Below are 20,479 nucleotides of genomic sequence, written 5' to 3'. Positions count from 1 at the left end.
CCTTTGACTTTGACCTTTAACCTTGACCCCTCATAAATCATTAACCTTTGAACTTGACCCCTCATAAATCATTGACCTTTGACCTTGAGGGGTCATAAATCATTGATTTATGAGGGGTCATAAATCACTTTTTGACTAAAGGTATCCCCTTAACTTCTCTTGCCATTTTAGTTATAGAAAACCCTGTTTTTTTTGGCAAAAAAGAATCTAAGTGGAATATTAAATGAAGTAATTGGAGTCTGAAACAGGTCAATAATTTATAACATTATTTTGTATTCATTATTATTGGTTGAGCAAACAGTCTTTTAAAATCCTTCTAAAATTCTCAAAAAGGGCCCCACTCACAAAAGTGTTAAACGTAAGTCCTATACTATTTTTTATTATTTTACTTTTAACACTTAAACATCAAGATTAGCTTAGATCTATCCGTCAAATATATTGGTAAATAGTAAATGGGTTATACTTATAAAGCACTTTTCTACCTTCAATGTACTCGAAGTGCTTTAGCACTATTTCCACATTTACCCATTCACACACACACACACATTTCATACACACATTTACACACTAATGGGGGGAGCTCCCATGCAAGGCCCTAATGACAACCCATCAGGAGCAAGGGTGAAGTGTCTTGCTCAAAGACAGAATGGATGTGACCAGGATAGTGGAAGCAGGGCATCGAAACCAAAACCCTCAGGTTGCTGGCACGGTCGCTCTACCAACCGAACCATTCCGTCCCTGTTATAAGTTTGTGTTGTTTTTGAGTCACGGCGTGGCGCAGTGGCAGAGTGGCCATGCGCAACCCGAGGGTCACTGGTTCAAATCCCACCTAGAACCAACCTCGTCACGTCCGTTGTGTCCTGAGCAAGACACTTCACCCTTGCTCCTGATGGGTGCTGGTTGGCGCCTTGCATGGCAGCTCCCTCCATCAGTGTGTGAATGGGTAAATGTGGAAGTAGTGTCAAAGCGCTGTGAGTACCTTGAAGGTAGAAAAGCGCTATACAAGTACAACCCATTTATTTAATTTTTTTGTGTTTATTTTGTTTAATGCTCGTTTGTTTGTTTAATGCTCTTTGTGAAAACGTTATAGTTGTTTTTATAGCAAACACACCAAATATGCAATATGTTTCCCTAAAAATCTTTAAAAGTGGAAGGGCTCCAATTACTTCACTTTTTTGGAATTTTGCCTATTGTTCATAATCATTATGAATGACATGATGACGGATAGATTTTTTTAAATGCATTCTAAATCGTAAATAAAAGTCCCCTTACAGCGGAGCCAATGGGCGCTCCACTATTCGGCCCATGACATCCGATAAATAACCATTCAAAAAGCACCACCAATATTCCATTCACATTTCGTGACTTGAATATTAACCAAGTATTAGTGATATTGTTATTATAAGTGCTAACGCACACAAACTATTTATAGCGGCGCCGTGATCACTTTCGTGTGTGCCTATTTTTACATCATTGAATGGTATAACCTGCTTCTTATAAGTTTATAGTAGATCATAAATCAATCAATCAATCAATGTTTACTTATATAGCCCTAAATCACTAGTGTCTCAAAGGGCTGCACAAACCACCACGACATCCTCGGTAGGAAAACTCACACCCAGTGGGACATTGGTGACAATAATGACCCAGTGGGACGTCGGTGACAATGATGACTATGAGAACCTTAGAGAGGAGGAAAGCAATGGATGTCGAGCGGATCCAACATGATACTGTGAAAGTTCAATCCACAATGGATACAACACAGTCGCGAGAGTCCAGTCCAAAGAGGATCCAAGACACAGCAGCGAGAGTCCCGTTCACAGCGGAGCCAGCAGGAAACCATCCCAAGCGTAGGCGGACCAGCAGCGCAGAGATGTCCCCAGCCGATACACAGGCGAGCAGTACATGGCCACCGGATCGGACCGGACCCCCTCCACACGGGAGAGTGGGACATAGAAGAAAAAGAAAAGAAACGGCAGATCAACTGGTCTAAAAAGGGAGTCTATTTAAAGGCTAGAGTATACAAATGAGTTTTAAGGTGAGACTTAAATGCTTCTACTGAGGTGGCATCGCGAACTGTTACCGGGAGGGCATTCCAGAGTACTGGAGCCCGAACGGAAAATGCTCTATAGCCCGCAGACTTTTTTTGGGCTTTGGGAATCACTAATAAGCCGGAGTCCTTTGAACGCAGATTTCTTGCCGGGACATATGGTACAATACAATCGGCAAGATAAGATGGAGCTAGACCGTGTAGTATTTTATACGTAAGTAGTAAAACCTTAAAGTCACATCTTAAGTGCACAGGAAGCCAGTGCAGGTGAGCCAGTACAGGCGTAATGTGATCAAACTTTCTTGTTCTTGTCAAAAGTCTAAAAAATCATGCTTCTTACCTGAAAAGTAGATGACGGAGGATATAATCCAACAATCTGGGACACTGACTAAGGCTGGGCGATATTGGCTTTTATTAATATCGCGATATTTTTATGCCATATTGCGATATACGATATATATTACGATATTTTGCCATGGCCTTGAATGAACACTTGATATAATCACAGCAGTATGATGATTCTATGTGTCTACATTAAAACATTCTTCTTCATACTGCATTAATATATGCCACTTTTAAACTTTCATGCAGAGAGGGAAATCACAACTAAGTCAATTGACCAATAGTGTATTTATTAAATACTCTTCATTCTCTCACGGGTGACTTTCTAAAAGAAAGAACAAATTAATAGTGTTGCTACCTTTTTGTAGTAACACTTCTGCTGCATACTTTACATATTGCTGTTGTCTGCTGAATATCTTTCCACTTGAAGCCAAACCACCGCGAGATGATGGACCCCCTGCTCTTTATTTTGGGCATTTATTGTTCTTCCTCCCTTTGTGATCAGTTTCACACATTCTCTCGTATTGTCACAAGTTCCGCTCCGCTCGACCTGCCTCAGCTAACGTTAGCCATGCTGCTACCTCTCTGCTCGGCGAGAGCTATGACGCTGGACGCGCGAGAGTATGTGACGTATGTAAGAAGGCGTGCTTGTTTTCCGTCTCTGTGAGAATGAGAGACGAGGAGGACTGAGAAACACCTTTTTGTGTAATGCACGCAGCTAAAAGTAACTTGACCTGCCTCAGCTAACGTTAGCCATGCTAACGTTAGCTCTCGGCGAGAGCTTGTGACGCTATTTGCGCGACAGTATGTGACGTATGTAACATGTTTTATGTCTCTGTGAGAAGGTGACACAAGAAGGAGTGAGAAACGCCAGTAATGTAATGTAATTTTAAAAAAAAAATGCTTTTTAGAATGTGCTGTGGGCTGCACATTGGACACCTGCTCTATACAAAGTTTGTTGTTTAAATGTGTGTTATGTGTGTAGGACTGGCGCGAACTTTGGATTGATGATGCTTTCTGGCGCTTTCTGTTTTCCGCCATCCTATTGGTCATCATGTTCCTATGGCGACCATCAGCTAATAATCAGAGGTAGGCCAGTGTGGCAATGCCATAGCAAAAATAATTTCCCCCCAAGTTTATAAGGCAAAATGTGTGTGTCTGTCCCAGGTACGCTTTCAGCCCTCTAGTGGATGAATTGAGTGATGAAGAGAACGAGGAGGAGGAGGAGCCTATGTTGACTGAAGCTTTTGGTCAGCCATTACTCTTTCTTTCCTCGTTAACGCTAAACAAACTTCCTGTCCTTCATGTTTTGAATGCGTTTGTTTTGTGCGCCCGTGTGTCTGCAGAGGGCATGAAGATGAGGGGCATGAAAAACGACAACAACGGCGCAGCCAAGGCCAACAAAGTGGTAAAAACATTTTTGGTGGATTACACCGCGGGTCAAAATATTACAAGGACATGTTAAAGGACTGAGGGGGCGACTTGTCAAGGGTGCACCCAGCCTTCCACCCGAATGCAGCTGGGATAGGCTCCAGCACCCCCACTTGGCCCCGAATAGGAAAAGTGGTAGGAAATGGATGGATGGATGGATGTTTTAGGACTAGCTATCCGCAACAATAAAAAGTCTGCGTTATTTTCGTTAGCTCGTTGAATGGTGTCCCTAAGGAAGTGACCAGTGCTTCTTCTCTGCAGGATGAGGACCTTAAATGGGTAGAGGACAACATCCCAACATCCATGGCGGACGTGTAAGTGGTCACGTGATGCGGCGGCGTGTGTTGTCGTAACAGTCATGCTATGTCTCCCTCTCCACAGCGCCCTGCCCCCCCTGTTGGACTCTGACGAAGTGAGTCACGTAACTCGCCTGCAAGAAAGAATAATCTTTGTCAGCATTTATTTGCCGATGAACACGCACACATAGCTCAAAGATCCATATGTTGTGTTTACAGTATTCTACTGTTACACAACTCTTTATGTAGTGCTTTATAAAACGTGTTTTTAATGAAACGTGTACATAGCGCCATAAAAAAAAACACATTTTCTGCTCTTAGGTTTAAGTACGTAGGCACTAATGGAAATAGAATACCTGTATCAGGTGCAGAGACAGTTTTTTTTTTTTCCTGTCATTCAAGTGTAAAACTATGTTAACTACTGTGTAGTAAAACTGTGGTGAAATAAGCCACATGGAGGAGAAACAGAGGTGGGAAAATTTCCACATTTTCCGGACTAAATAACACACCTGGATATAAACCAAACTTTAGAAGAAAAAAATATTTTTCCATATATTATCCGTACCAGACTTACTATAAGCTGCATATATACACACCAATATTTACGATTTTGTAAATGTTTATTTACATACCTTTATTGTTTCCAAACGGTGCCTGTAACACGGCAGTTTAACGGTGAATCAAGAAAAACAGAAGTCATCGCCAAGGAGCCACAAGCAGCGGAAGCTAGCTCTTCAATCAGATAAACCAGGGTTTCTTAACTTTATTGACCTCAGTGCACAACATTTCTACTACAGAGTGGCCCGCAGCCAATCAAATATCATCAATGAATTATTCATCTTTCTCTTGATTTCTAACCTACTTACAGTTTACAACATTGTCAACTGTGTTAATCACAAATATTATTATTTACTTAACACATAAACCTTAGGCTTAGGTCAGGCTGATTTAGAAAACTAAATCTTAACCAAACATACTGTTTAAGAAGGGACTCATAACTTTGTGGAGTAAAATCCTTAAGATGCTCACTCAGCCAAAGACTCACATGATGCTTGTTTGACGTTTGAGGGACTCCATCTTGTCACCAATGCATCATGTATGAAAACCTTTGTTTTATTTGTAATTGCTTGGAATAAAAGTGCTCATTTTGTTTTGGACAGGAAACCATCACGACCAAGTTTGAGATGTCGAAGATGGAGTGAGGTGCGCTGGGAAGAGGGGGAATGGACGAGGTATGAAAGAGGGAGCAGGAAACACGGACGTGTTTTCGAGTTCCAACTTTATGAGCTTTATAAGCTACAATTGGACAAATGCTCACCGTGGCTTTTTTTTTTTTTTTTTTATTGTGCATGTGGACACACAGTTGTGTACTTGTAACTAGTGTCATTTGTGTACATTGTTGCCATGGCACCAGCACCCACACTGCTCCCTATAATGTGTGCTTGTGTGTACATGTTCTTTCGGATGTCTTTTGTGTTCTGTTTGGACTGTTGATAGTCTGACTGTCTTCTTTATAAAGTTTACAATGCTTTCCTTAAGACTGACTTGTGATTATTGCTTTTCACTTTTTCACTAAATATTTGCAGGGATTTTACTCTCCAGCAGGGGGCGTCAGCTTGCTCAAGTTAAAGGCATTGATGGTTTTTGCAAGAGCCCTATACATGTTTTTGCTTATCTATTGTATATCCATCCATCCATCCATTTTCTACCGCCTGTTTATTTATTTCTAGGTGTATCTGTTTCTATTTATACATATACAGTATCCATCACATGTGTTTGTATCAATATTCTTTATCCATCTCATCCATCTCTTTATTGCCAATTCCTCTATCTCTTTACCACGCTATAAATATACTGTATTTATTCTCTAATCTTATCTAGGTTTGTCCTATTTTATTATGTAATATTGAGATCTATGTGTACAGGTAACCCCATTTTTTTCCTACATTTCGAACAGAGGTCATTTTTAGGATATGTGTGTGTTGAGTGAATAGGTCAGTACATCATGGTGACCACTGTCCTCCCGTCCTACACGACACTTTTCACTTGTGTGATCTTGGAGTTTGCGGCTTCCAGTTAGAAAAATGTGCACAAGTTAATGACTGTGCTTGTGAAGTTGCAGAAGAAAAGAGAAGTGAAGTGGAGCGAGAACGCCAAAGAAGGTGAGAAAAGAACTTCGGGGTGGTGAACAAGTGTGAAAAGCATGTCGAGTCCTACTGGCTCCCAATTGCATGTTTTTGTCAACATTTTCAGAGTCGCTGCTTGCTGGAAACTACGCACGGACCGCCATCATCATTTTCACACGCATGGGCGTGATGAAGGCCGCGAGTGTGCCTGCAGAGGGCAGCACCGAGTCACGTGACATGAGTGAGTGCGCTTAATTGTCATTCTTGAGTGGCTTGAAAGTCAAAGTGCACATATTCTTCCGCCGTGACCACGTCGCCCTGTCAGCAGATCCATTGGAGCGGCGGTGTCCAAAGTGCGGCCTGGGGTACCATCTGTTGTTTTTTTGGGCTTGCGGCACATCGTGGAAATCCGTGGCGGGCCGTGCGTTTCCCACCTAGGCCTTCAATGATTAACCCTCAAAATATACTTCACTCAATCAAAGTGTATCTCTATAGCCTTTAATCACAAGGGCTGCACAAGCCACAAAGACCCGGGACCCGGGGGTGGTTTCCACATCAGGGCAAGAAAAAAGTCAACCCAATGGGATACATTTGAGAAACCTTAGAGGGGACCGCAGATGTGGGAGGATCCACTCCACGACCGGTGCAACGGACGTGGAGTGGATCTAGATAATAGTGTGAGAGTCCAGTCCATAGGAGGGCCTGCACGGGATCATCTTGAGTGGAGACAAGTCAGTAGTGCAGAAACGTCCCCAACTGATACACAGATGAGTGCTCCAGCTAGCGTGTCATCTGTGGTCACCTAATAACCTTTTCACGCCGGAGAGGGGGGAAGAGCAGATCAACAGGTCTAAAAGGGGGGTCTATTTAAAGGCTAGCGTATACAATATACAATTGAGTTTTAAGATGGGACCTAAATTTTTCTACTAAGGTAGCATCTCTGTTATCGGGAGGGAATTCCAGGGTACTGAAACCCGAATAGAAAACGCTCTATAGCCCGCAAACTTTTTTTGGGCTCCGGGAATCACTAAGAAGCTGGATTTCTTACCGGGAAATATAGTACAGTAAAATCAGCAAGATAGGATGGAGCTAGATGGTTAAGTATTTTATACATAAGTAGTAAAACCTTAAAATCACATTTTAAGTGCACAGGAAGCCAATGTAGGTGAGCCAGTATAGGCGTAATATAATCTTTCTTACTTGTTCTTGTCAAAAGTCTGGGAGCTGCATTTTGTACCTACTGTAATCTTTTAATGCGAGACATAGGGAGGCCCGAAAATAACATGTTACAGTAATCAAGACGAGACGTAATGAACGCATGAATAAGGATCTCAGCGTTGCTAGTGGACAAAATGGAACGAAATTTTGCGATATTAGGGTTGATGGATGAAGGCCGTATTAGTAACACTATTAACGTGTGACTCAAGCGAGAGAGTGGGCGGCATTGCGTAGTTGTTAGAGCGGCCGTGCCAGGTTCGCTCCCCGCTTATTGACATCCAAATCGCTGCCGTTGTGTCCTTGGGCATTACACTTCGCCCTTTCCCCCGGTGCCGCTCACACTGGCGAATGAATGATGAATGAATGATAGGTGGTGGTCGGAGAGGCCGTAGGCGCAAACTGGCAGCCATGCTTCCGTCAGTCTATGTGTGAATGAATGATGGTTTCCCAGTTCTCTATGAGCGCTTTGAGTATCTAATAATGGAAAAGCGCGATATAAATATAATCCCTTATTATTATTATTAGTCAAATTTTTGTGATATTACGGAGATGAAAGAAGGCCGTTTTAGTAACACTCTTAATTTGTGACTCAAACGAGAGAGTCGAATTTTAGCGATATTACGGAGATGAAAGAAGGCCGTTTTAGTAACATTCTTAATGTGTGACTCAAACGAGAGAGTTGTCCTCACATGACCATTGCTGGAGAAATACTCTACAGAAACACATTTACGCACTACAACAGTGTACAAAACGGGTTATTTTCTGCCGCATTTAAAAATCAATAAACTCGCATCAGCAATTAAAACATATCTTATGTGGTACTGTACAATTTTAAATTACAAAAAACATAGTAAACGTGAAAAAATAAAGAAATTAAATATTTGAACTCACAATTTGTAGAATCCATTCGTTGCCGCATAGCCCTTCGTCGTCGTTTGATTCGAGTGGAAATGGCGGGCATTTCCCCATTTCATCGCCAACCTCGTCACACATGATGTAGTTTCTCTTAAGTATCCTTCTTGAAAATGGCCTTGCAAATATATATCTGCCACCTAATCAACCTGTTGCTGAAAACTTGTACCGGCAAGTTTTCTGTGGTATGGCTCCTGTGCCACTTCCTGTTTTCGTAACTTAGCTCAGCTAGTAGGCCTTATTGGCGACAACTCGTGTTCTGATTGGCTATCACAATTGTCTATCAACTATATGTGTTCGTTCGCTTACAGTGCACAGACGCCTGCATTGTTGATTCTGAAGGCCCCAGGCAGATTTCGTGCAGCATGGCAACATAAGCTAGCTGAATTCTGATTTGATAAAAACTCTAAATTGAAAACAACAGTATTAGAAGGAGCGTAATATGACATGAAGAGAATATGAATACTTTAAGACATTTAGGGAAAGTAAATAAAAAAATACTCTTATCTTTAATTATGATCATGATTTCTGGTTATGTTAGGCCAGCAGAGAAGGCCCTGACGGCACACCACTGGTAGAATTACCAATCAAAACCACGTGGGAAAAAAAGCTCGATATAAATAGAACAAGCTAAACTAAAGATACTCATAACATAACACAAAGCTTTGTTTTCAATTTTGGGGCTGCGTTGCTCAGATGGTAGAGAGGCCGGCCAAAAACTTGGGGGTTTCTGGTTAGAAACCAGCTACCCATGTTGTGTCCTTGGGCAAGACACTTCAACCACATTGCTCCGAGCGCCACCCACACTGGTGTAAATGTAGCCTAATTGTAGATCCTGTAATGGGTTTTTCAATGTAAAACTGCTTTGAATAACTGTAGAAAAAGTGCTATATAAATATAGTTTACTTCAATTAGCCTTGTCAAAGCTAACTCATTAATGCATGTGATTTAATATTTAGAAAATGTACACAAAAATCTCCTATAAACTCGGATTAAATTGCGCGTTTTGTTTTGAAGACATGCACCTGGGCAACACTAAATGGGCCCTAGTGTGTGAATATGAGTGTGAATGTTGTCTGTCTATCTGTGTTGGCCCTGCGATGAGGTATCAACTTGTCCAGGGTGTACCTTGCCTTCCGCCCGATTGTAGCTGAGATAGGCGCCAGCGCCCCCCGTGACCCCATTAGGGAATAAGCAGTAGCAAATGGATGGATGGATGTTTTGAGCGCACACATGGTTTCCTGGAAGCTGCCATGAATGGAAAAACATTATTCGGGTGTTACCATTTAGTGGTAAATTGTACGGAATATGTACTGTACTGTGCAATCTACTAATAAAAGTTTCAATCAATCAAAGCTAGGGTTGCTATATTTGGAGGGCCAAATTGGTAAAAATGTAATAAATATTTCAATAATTACATAAATGTGTAATTAATTAATTATAATTGTAGTAATTCATGAAGCTGCCGCACAGATTCATGAAATTATCTAATTCTGATTAGTACAGGAAATAATGACATATTTAAGTAATTATTGTAATAGGTTTTTATTTTAGGTTGTCCCTTTGACCCTTCATAAGTATAGGTTAGTGATCAGGTCAAATGCATAAGTCAGTGCAAAGATGAGTGAGTGGATGCTGACTGTTACGCTAGCTGGAAAATGTCACTTCAGAATAAACCCCTGAAAGACATGAAATATAATCAAGGTAATGTGCATATATATAATCCAGCAATTAATTCTCTTACCCAAGCATAGAAGGTTTAAAAACAGCCAAAAATGTTACTAGTACATACTTGTTATAAGCAATACTACTGTTCAAAATGCCCTTTACACAATACCGTTGGCAAGTTTTCTGCCAATAAATGCGTTCAAGTAAAACAATCGTTAAATTGTCTGCGCTTGTATGATTATATTGGCGTCTTTTTAAAGTTAAATGAAATAAGCCAAGCAATTAACTGCAATAAATGTCATTTAGTCACCATTCAAAACTGTGAATAATCTTTTGACAGTGCTACTTAAAAAATGTATTTATATACACAAACGATGTATTTTAGCCTTTTTCACAACATTAAAAAAAAATGCTAATAATAAAAATACAACTTACATTACGAACATGTTTGTTAGCTTTCAGGTTGTAAGGTAGCAAGTGCGCTGTTCAACACACACACACACACACACACAGACTCACGTCTAGTCGAATACAAAGAAATGTGCTATTATTGTGACTCTTACGTAAAAGGATGAGATTATCGATACACGGATTAATGACCACCCAATAGCGTCGCAGCCAAAGAACCCCCCACCCACCCGCGACCCCTCCTACACCCATGCCCGCTGGCACTCCACCATGAAATGAGCCACAACGAGTTTAGTTGTTAAATTTTAGTCTTTATTGTACTATTGTTTGTTTTTCTTTGACAATTTGCTAGCAGACATGAAAACTGGACCAACAAAACATCATCATCATCATCATCGTTGTCGTCGTCATGGCGATGAGCGTGTTTAATGACAGTGACAGGATGTGCTCTTACAAAATAAGACAAGAAAACCAATCAGAGTTTTGTCCACCACACAACAGTCTAAAACATTGAACACAGCTGGAGACATTGCAGTGTTGCTGGGGAGGTGCAGTTTTTGGGGGCGGTCTATATACTGGAGAAGTCTATTTACTGGAGTCCTGTTCGACCCGCATATCTACTTGGACGGAGGGGCTGAGGGTGAGGGGGGGCACTACAAAGCAAAATGGCTGTCAATATAAAACTAACAGTCTTTTTTTTCTTCTTCTTGTTTTTTTGTTATTTAAATCCACCAATCAGGGCTCGGTATGAACAGACGGGTGGGGGGAATGTTATCTTTTTTAAAGTATACATTTCATTGTTCTCTTCTTTCTTTGACAAAGAAAAATGTCCCACAAACAAGCAGAGAAAACAGGTTGTGTGTGTGTGTGTGTGTGTGTGTGTGTGTGTGTGTGTGTGTGTGTGTGTGTGTGTGTGTGTGTGTGTGTGTGTGTGTGTGTGTGCGCGCGTGTGTTCCAATGATGGTGGTGTGGGGGGGGTGAATTATTGCTTTTTGAGTTTATTTTCTATTTATTTTTTCCACATGAACTCTCGCCGCCTGCTCCACATCACCATGGCGAGTTGTTAACACGTGATTACTCCTTTATTTGGGAGGGGGGGGGTGTGGAAGCAGGGAGGTGGTGGTGCTGGTGTGGTGGTGGTGGTGGTGTGGGGCGAGGGGGGGCTTTGGGAGTGGTTAGGGTGGAGGATTTGGAAGAGGGTTGGGGAGGGGGGTCTCAGAGCTCCTTGCTCAGCGAATCCTGGGCAGTTCTAATCCTCTTTGTGGCCTCACACGTTTCCCGCCTTTTTGTCTGGTGAATGATAACAGAAGACATTGAAAAGAACAAGCATTAAAAATAATAATAATAATGATGATAATAATGATTATAAAACATGGCAAAAAAAGAGCGCTTTAGTGCAAACCTCATTGTGCTGTTCACAAAGTATGACATTGTCATCGTCACATAGCAAGTGGTCCTCAGTTTTGTCCTGAACACCCTAAAGAGACTGTACCAGCCTAGACTAGATTGGACTAGATCAGGGGTGTTTAAACTTTTTCCACCAAAAGCTGAATGCTGAAAATCGAAATGCTTATTTTTTCCCATTTGTTTTGTCGTCGTCATGTGCAGTGGTCACTAAAGAGCCACACTTTGGACACCCCTAGGCTATTTTAAAACTGGTTGTAAACGAGCGCCAAATCAAAGACCGTTCCTAAAGTGGCTTTTGGTCTAAGCTCTACAAAAACTTGAAAGTGTTCCCCATGCTTAGCTAGCCGACGACGCGCCTGCTCTGCGGCGTTCGCAACTGCCGGTTAATGTGCGCGTGTACGTGCGACGTCCCGTGCTGGCGTGTTAGCATGCTAGCATGTAGAGGCGGGGTCGTGGCAGCCGTTGAGAGCGCTGCATAGCTCCCGCTCTAACTGGTGGGCGGCTGCCGACATCACGCTGTGCACGATGGCCACCGCCACGTCTCGAAGCTCTCTCTTCCTCATCTCCTCTTCCTCCCCCTGTTCCTCCTCTACCTCCTCCCCTAGCTCACCGCTCGTGTTTGTTAGCGCCAGTCTCTTGCTAGCATTTCCTTCCTGGCCACAGCCGAGCTCATCTGAGTCCAGGTGAGCGTGATCTAACTCACCGCTGTTGACGGGTGCCGTGGCGTTGATGACCTTGGAGTTGGCCTCCTCCTTGGCCCCTCCCACTTCCTTGGTCTTCTTCAGGGGGCTGTGCTTCTCCTGCTCCTCCTCCTCCTCATGCTGTGTGCCGTTCTCCTCTGCCGAGCCGTTGGAGCAGCCGTTTTCACCGTTGGCGACGGGAGCTTCGCTCGGCGTCTGCTCCGCGCCTTTTTCTACCTCCTGCTCGCCGCCGCCCTTCTGGTCTTTGTCGATGGTCTCCTCAGTGGACTCTTCGGTGGGCTCCTCGGTGGCGGCTGCGACCCCACCCTCTGTGGCCTCCTCTTCCTCTTCCTTGGCGCCTTCACCCATGTCCATGCTGGTGGACTTGCCTTTTCTCAGGATGAAGTTCTTGAGGGACACGGCCCGGCCGAAGTGGGACCGCTTGGCCTTGGCTGACTTTCCGTCTTTGCCCTCGTCTGCTGCTCCGTCCTCGCCTGCTCGGAAAACAAAAATTTAAAAAATGAAGTGAATCACAATGTAAACATTTTATTTGAATGATCATGTGACCATTCTCTGTCCACCAGTGTCTTAAAGCTTAGCACTTCTTGAATCTAACAATATGACTAAACAGCTTCTTGACTTGCCAAAGTCTTTTCAGTAACAAGAAAGCATTTGACTTGTCGCCTGCCACCTTCTCTTCATGCTGGTTACACACAAAATGAAGTCGCCAACGGCAGATCCCGCAAACATTCGCAAAATGTGTTACTCAGTTCTTTGTACTTTTAATTCATTGACGTTGAATTCCAGATTGTGGAGTTGTCACATGGTGATTGCGTCCAGGGATGAAAGGATCAGAGCGCAGGAATCGGCATTGGTCGTCTTCTCCACCATCCAATTTTCACAATCTGCACTCAGGTGCTAAAATGGTGGTCTTCTTCCTCGCCTTTTTCTTGGGACACTGCCTCGTCACCCCGTCTCTGACATTCGGTTGGAGATGGAGTCAGACTCTTACCTCTGACTAAAGAGACAAGGTCCCGCCAAATAACTCCAAACCAGTCAAGAAGCTGCTTAAAGACCTTTTACATAGACATCTTATACAAGGATAAAATGGCCGCTCAAACGGGATTGACTACTGTAGAACTTTGACAGGTTAACAAAATGGGAGGAGCTTACCTGAGGCGGCGGCAGCAGTAGCATCGTCTTCCCCGCTGGGGGGGCACTCTGTGTTGGCACGCTTGGACTTGGGGATGACACGCTTCTTGAAGGAGGTCCAAATCTCGTTGGCGTGGTGCGTCACCGCCGCTCCTCCCACCGCCTTCTCCTCCTCGCTTCCCTCCACCTTTTCTTCACCGCCGTCGACTTTGGCCTCCTCGGCCGCCCCTTCAACCGCCCCCTCGGCCTCGGGCTCATCTGCCTTGGGCTCTTCAGCGTCCAGCGTCTCATCCGGCTTGTCGGAGCCCCTAGTCTTGGCACTAATGCCGACCATGGAGGTGTCCCTCTTTATTCCCTGGAAGGTCCAGGAGCGTTTGAGCTTCCACCTCTTTTGGCCAGACTCCTTGGAGTCCAACGTGGAGGAGTCGCCGCCTCCTTCTGCTCCTTCCCCGGCCTCCTCAGCGCTGCTCCTCTTGTGTGTTTTGTGGGCCATGAGCTTCTTGAAGGAGTGCCAGCGCTTCATGTGCTTGGAGGAGCCAGCCGAGGAGGAGGCTTTTTGTTCTGCCTCACCTTCCACCGCTCCTGCAACTGCTCCCTCCTCTGTGGAGGCGTTGAGTGCTTGGGGATCCTCCAGGCGATCCAAAGACTTGGCGCGTTTAGGAGGTTCAGGAGTAGCGGTGCTGCGGTGAGAGAAGATCTTGGCCACGGGCCTTCGGATCATCTCTCCTACTGAAGACACTTTGCCTTTCTTCTCATCTTCCTTCTTCTCCTCCTCCTTTTTCTCCTCTTCTTTCTCTCCGTTGGCCACCGCCTCCCCCTCGGACCCTGCTTCTGCTCCTCCCTCAGCTACTGTCGCTGCCGCCTCCTCTCCCTCTTTCTCTGCCCCCTCTGCGGCACTCTCCTCCCCACCGCCTGCGGGAGCGCTGGGCTCCTTCTTTTTTCTGGATGCCATCACCTTGCCCAACCCACTCTTGTTCAAGAAGGAGTCCAGGAAGGAAGTCTTGTGCTCTGCGTTCTCCGAGCTCTGAGGGGCTTGCGCCTCGCCGCTGGATTCTCCGGCCTCCTCGCCGCCGCTGGCCTCCGTCACTGGCTCTGCCTCGGTGTCATTATTGACAGTGTCTTTGTTGGGGACAACCTCACTGTTGACTGCTACGCTGTCTTTATCTGGCACCTCGCTGTTGGAGCTCTCTGAGTTCGCCTTATTGGTCACTTGCTCCACTTCCGGCTGCTTGCTCTCTACAGTTTTCCCGTCTTCTTGGACCGCGGGCGCCGCGTCTGCTTCCGTCGCCGCCATTCCCGAAAGAAGAAAGAAACCACAACAAAAAAGTTTGTTCCTTCTATCCTTCCCTGGCCTTCTGCCCTCCTTCTTCTTTTTCTGCTGATAGGTTCCTCCCACCAGGTGGTGCTCTCAGCTCATCGAAAGCAGCGTGGAGAAGACTGGCGTGGAGGGAGGCTACTCAGCATCCTACTAATCCTCCCGACTCCTGTGGAGTGACAGAGAAGGTGGAAAAGGGTTAGCAAGGCGTTCACAGAGGGAGACAAGCTCGTTTGTGTGATTGACTGCAGGATTTTTATGCAGGTGTGTCACACAAACGCGCACACACTCCATGAATGAGTCAGCGCGTCAATGAAGGTGAGTCACCAAGCACACGTTCAGATGTTCTCTGAGGGACTCTGGCGGAGACAGCATCAGGTGGGCGAGCGAGGAAGGACAGAGAGGCGTAAAGACTTAACGTCATGTGATGCGGAACCGCCTGCCATTTTGAATATGCACATTACATATTGTCTTTTTATAATTAATTTTTTTATTCCTCATAAAAATATGGTTGTTGACAAGCATGTCTCCGGTGGTTTTGTGCGAAAATACCCCAATTAAAGTGGACTAAACTAAAGAAATGTCAAATGTCTGTGACAAAAAGACACTGTACTCTAAACCAGTGTTTACTGACCTTTTATTGAGCCATGGCCAATAAAATAAAAGTGACATTCTGCTGTGTATTACTTCTGCCATCTAGAAGAACTGGAAGAACATGATACTACACAGCTTTGCCTCTCCCTCTCCGCTCATCGCCAACTTGGCCATCAAGAGTATAAAAAAAACAAAAAAAGGTAAAATAGATACATTTCATTCATTTAAATGTATTTCTTAGGGTTGGGCAATAAAACATCAATAGACAGTGTTCGCTCGTTTAACGCTGGGGTTATGAATATCCGCTCAAAATAAAATCCATGTAGTAGAAGTTTTTTTTTTTCCTTATTATTTCTGTGTTTTTGTTCATTATATATTTTTTTGTTTACACTGTTTTTTTCATTTATTGTGCATGTTTTTTCATTTACAGGTTTTTATTTATTTATGTTTTTCGTTTACAGTACAGTATATGTATGCTCGCATCAAACAATTAAGTAAATTAGGCAAGCTGAACGCATTCTGTACTGTACGGCAGTGGTCCCCAACCTTTTTGTATCCGCGGACCGGTCAACGCTTAATAATTTGTCCGCGGCCCGGGGGGTGGGGAGATCTTTTTTTTATTTTTTATTTTTCATTTTATTTTTTTCTCTCTTCGTCATGAAAAAGCGACGTTTTTGTCATGAAAAAGGGATGTTTTTGTGGTTGGTGCACTAATTGTAAGTGTATATTGTGTTTTTTATGTTGATTTGATAAAAAAAAAAAATATATATATATATTTTTTTTTTTCATTTGTATTTTTATTTTTTTTATAAAAATGAATAAAAAAATTCTTCTGCGGCCCGGTACCAATCGGGCCACGCGCGGCCCGGTGGTTGGGGACCACTGCTGTACGAGACACATGGCATGAAGAAGATTGATTGACAATGGTCTACAGTCCCTTAGTGAATCCATCCATCCATCCATTTCTACCGCTGGTCCCTTTCGGGGTCATGGTTAGTGCTGGAGCCTATTACAGCTGCATTCGAGCGGAAGGCAGTGTACACCCTGGACAAGTAGCCAACTCATCGCAGGGCCAACACAGATAGAAAGACAATACGCTGTTAAAAAAAAAAGCATGCGGCACTGTAAAAAATCTGTGTAACAGCGAGGCCGCGTAAAGTGAACCATGTTGTATCGAGGGAACACTGTATATCGCAATAGACATGAAATGCGTTCAATAAAACGTTGGATTTTTTGTTTTTTGTTTGTCCCAATAAATAGGAAGTTTCAAAGCAAGGTTGGTTGCTTGAGCAAAGGCATTTGCAATCCGGCAACCGAGCAAGGCAGGAAGTGGTCACTGATCAGTGGGAGTGACACGCTATCAGTGAATCAGGTAACCGTATCAACTATCATCTTGTCTTGTGAAATCTTTGCATGGCGTGAGAAAAGAAAGTAAAAATTTGTGGCCCTGCGATGAGATGGCGACTTGTCCAGGGTGTACCCCGCCTTCCGCCAGATTGTAGCTGAGCTAGGCGCCAGCGCCCCCCGCAACCCCAAAAGGGAATAAGCGGTAGAAAATGGATGGATAGATGGAGAATAAAGAAATTGTCTCTAAAAATGAAAGTGTCACGTTTTTTTTTATTTTAAAAAACGGACCGTAGTCAGTCTGACCGAAGTCCACACCACCTAAGCCGCGCTCACATAAAACACACGACTGAACTGTAACTTTCACACTAAACCTACATTTTTACACTTTGCACTATTTGGTTACTTTATTATGCGTTTCTTTCATATTCCTTATTGTTTTACCTTAATTTTGAGAGGTTAGTGAGTGTTCAATTTCTTAGGATCTTTACATTGAGTGTTTTCAATTTCCTTTCTGCCTTGAAAGCTGAGGCGGTTATAATTAGAGGAAGGTTTTCAGCCCTAGTACTTCACATTGTTTTTGCATGTCAAACTATAATTATTCTCCGTAAAATTGTGTTTTGTATTGTCATACAATTCCTTTTTCAGAGTACTAAAGAAAACTGAAGTACTACTCTAGGGTTTTTGTTATGTTGTGCTTGCAAAGTGAAAGCAGACATGAAGTGTTTGAGTTGAATAATTTATCTGCCAGAAGTCCACACTTGTCCACACGCGAGCCTCACGCGCGCTACGTTGAAATAATGTGCTATGTCGTTGTCTTGTCATTGTAACGTGTCAATCATCTCTGCAGCTCGCTGGAGGAGAAGAGAAGCAACACATGTCAAACGAACCCTTGAGTAGCACTGCGGATTGCTACGATAGGCTGTGATGTTTGTACAAGTTGCATGGTTACACTCAGCAGACCTAGGTGAGGTCTGGAATATCGAAGACTGAGCGGCGGTGGCCGCTCATAAAAGCTATGACTCGGGTTAAATGGACCAGGCCTGCAAGAGATCGTCTCCACTGGGGCAAGAAGGTTCTAACGTTCCAGATAATACACGCGCCTCCTCAAAACTCAGCCGACACGCGACTGAGACGGTTGAATGGACCAGAACCAGCGTTTTGGACCCACACATCAGTGAGTCACATATATTTGAACATTCTTTCAAATCAAACATGGACAATGACTTGTGGCCACTGCAGAACATTTCTACACACACACACACACACACACACCATCCAACCAATGCACGGGTGGTATGCAGCAAGAGATTTCTGTTCGAGTCTCGTCTGTCCGAACACACTTTAAAGTCACACAACCGTCAACATATTTTATTTGTGCTTCACAAATATCACGATGACGATGCAAACAGGAAGTGCCGATCCACCTGATCAGGCGCCACTTGAAAGTAAACAATGTTAATTAGGCTAAAATAAAATACTTTATCGCAATTAATTGCAGTTTGTTCACAGTTAACTCAAAATTAATCTCGATTAATCACAGATAAATATAATTTTTTTCTTATTAATAATTGTACTCTAAACGGATGATGTTCAACTTTTTAGTACCATGACTGGACAATTGGTTTGCTTCAATTATCTTTATTTTTGTTTTTAAATATGCTTTTTTCGAACAATTTCCTTTGTGGATCAATACAGTTTGTCGGAGTCCAAGATTTTTTAAACAGCTCAACACAAAAAGGACAAACACGCTTTTAATTACTATAAAAAAAGATCACCTGCAGTGCATTGGTGTCTTGCCAGATTTTGTATTTTGTAGGAATACAGAATTTTTATTTCTGCTGTAGGAGCACTTGCATTCATTGGAGGACCTACACCATGTTTCAATACCAGTTTCATAACACAAAATGTGGATTGTTACAATCATTGTGTAATTGTCTTTGAGATGTAGTCTGTAATATTTCTACCTGAATAAATGCTTCTGATATTCTGTACATTACATGTTGTACAAGCTAATGGTATTCATATCCCTGCATGACAATTTCTTAACCTTCCCTATTAATAAAATATAATATTCAGCCTGCAAAAAATTATGAAATTGTGGACTATCAGTGAAAACAGATTATTAAAAATATACACATTATTTCCAGCTGCCAGAAAACATTTATTTAGGTGGAAATATCACAGATTACATTTCAAGACATCTTTGACAAAGGATGACAATTTTTCATTTTATTATGTAGTTAGACGAGATTTGACGCGTATCGCCAATATTGTAAAGGCGGAAAACTGATTGGTTTGAGAAGAGGTGTCTTGAAATGTTTTGACCAAAGGCTCCGATAAAAAGTGAATAGACTTTTTGTCCACAGTCTTTTTTCTGCTGAAATTATATTCCATTTTACAAACCCCGTTTCCATATGAGTTGGGAAATTGTGTTAGATATAAATATAAACGGAAAACAATGATTTGCAAATCCTTTTCAACCCATATTCAGTTGAATGCACTACAAAGACAACATATTTGATGTTCAAACTCATAAACTTTGTTTTTTTTTTTGCAAATAATTATTAACTTAGAATTTCATGGCTGCAACACGTGCCAAAGTAGTTGGGAAAGGGCATGTTCACCACTGTGTTACATCACCTTTTCTTTTAACAACACTCAAACGTTTGGGAACTGAGGAAACTAATTGTTGAAGCTTTATAAGTGGAATTCTTTTTCATTCTTGTTTTATGTAGAGCTTTAGTCGATCAACAGTCCGGGGTCTCCGCTGTCGTATTTTACGCTTTATAATGCGCCACACATTTTCGATGGGAGACAGGTCTGGACTGCAGGCGGGCCAGGAAAGTACCCGCACTCTTTTACAACGAAACCACGCTGCTGTAACACGTGGCTTGGCATTGTTTTGCTGAAATAAGCAGGGGCGTCCATGATAACGTTGCTTGAAAGGCATTAAAGGTGCCTTAGCAGATGTGTAAGTTACCCATGCCTTGGGTACTAATGCACCCCGATACTAATGCACCCCCATACCATCACAGATGCTGGCTTTTGAACTTTGCGCCTATAACAATCCGGATGGTTATTTTCCTCTTTGTTCCGGAGGACAACACGTCCGCAGTTTCCAAATATAATTATAAATGTGGACTCGTCAGACCACAGAAAACTTTCCCACTTTGCATCAGTCCATCTTAGATGAGCTCAGGCTCAGCGAAGCCAGCGGCGTTCCTAGGTGTTGTTGATAAATGGCTTTCGCTTTGCATAGTAGAATTTTAATTTGCATTTACAGATGTAGCGACCAACTGTAGTTACTGACTGTGGTTTTATGAAGTGTTCCTGAGCCCATGTGGTGATATCCTTTACACACTGATCAAAGGTCCGTAATATCATCACTTAAGTGCAGTGATTTCTCCAGATTCTCTGAACTTTTTGATGATTTTACGGACCGTAAATGGTAAAATCCCTAAATTCCTTCCAATAACTCGTTGAGAAATGTTGTTCTAAAACTGTTCGACAATTGGCTTACAAATTCGTGACCC

General features: G+C 43.0%; 2 protein-coding genes across 5 annotated transcripts in view; one reads left to right on the top strand and one right to left on the bottom strand.

The window, feature by feature from the left end:
- Window positions 1-5,657, top strand: part of zgc:162698 (Transmembrane protein 87A-like) — a 36,181-nt gene extending 30,524 nt beyond the window's left edge. For all 4 annotated transcript variants that reach the window (XM_061877758.1, XM_061877757.1, XM_061877760.1 and 1 more), the window contains 6 exons: window positions 3,378-3,481; window positions 3,560-3,642; window positions 3,739-3,800; window positions 4,085-4,137; window positions 4,205-4,235; window positions 5,280-5,657. In XM_061877758.1, the coding sequence (XP_061733742.1) occupies window positions 3,378-3,481; window positions 3,560-3,642; window positions 3,739-3,800; window positions 4,085-4,137; window positions 4,205-4,235; window positions 5,280-5,321 (375 nt within the window). In that variant the 3' untranslated portion in view covers window positions 5,322-5,657. The remainder of the gene's footprint in view (window positions 1-3,377; window positions 3,482-3,559; window positions 3,643-3,738; window positions 3,801-4,084; window positions 4,138-4,204; window positions 4,236-5,279) is intronic.
- A 5,084-nt stretch (window positions 5,658-10,741) lies between these two features.
- si:ch211-137a8.4 (neurofilament medium polypeptide) overlaps window positions 10,742-20,479 on the bottom strand; it is a 33,219-nt gene continuing 23,481 nt past the window's right edge. The window contains exons 2-4 of the mRNA XM_061877761.1: window positions 13,712-15,174; window positions 12,562-13,032; window positions 10,742-11,741 (exon numbers count right to left, since the gene is read on the bottom strand). Coding sequence (XP_061733745.1) covers window positions 11,719-11,741; window positions 12,562-13,032; window positions 13,712-14,984 — 1,767 coding nt within the window. The 5' untranslated portion in view covers window positions 14,985-15,174 and the 3' untranslated portion in view covers window positions 10,742-11,718. The remainder of the gene's footprint in view (window positions 11,742-12,561; window positions 13,033-13,711; window positions 15,175-20,479) is intronic.

The sequence above is a fragment of the Nerophis ophidion genome, linkage group LG18, assembly GCF_033978795.1.
Source record: "Nerophis ophidion isolate RoL-2023_Sa linkage group LG18, RoL_Noph_v1.0, whole genome shotgun sequence".
In the NCBI taxonomy this organism is placed as follows: domain Eukaryota; kingdom Metazoa; phylum Chordata; class Actinopteri; order Syngnathiformes; family Syngnathidae; genus Nerophis; species Nerophis ophidion.
The sequence above is the reverse complement of the archived record's forward strand: the minus strand, read 5'-3'. Positions and strand labels throughout refer to the sequence as shown.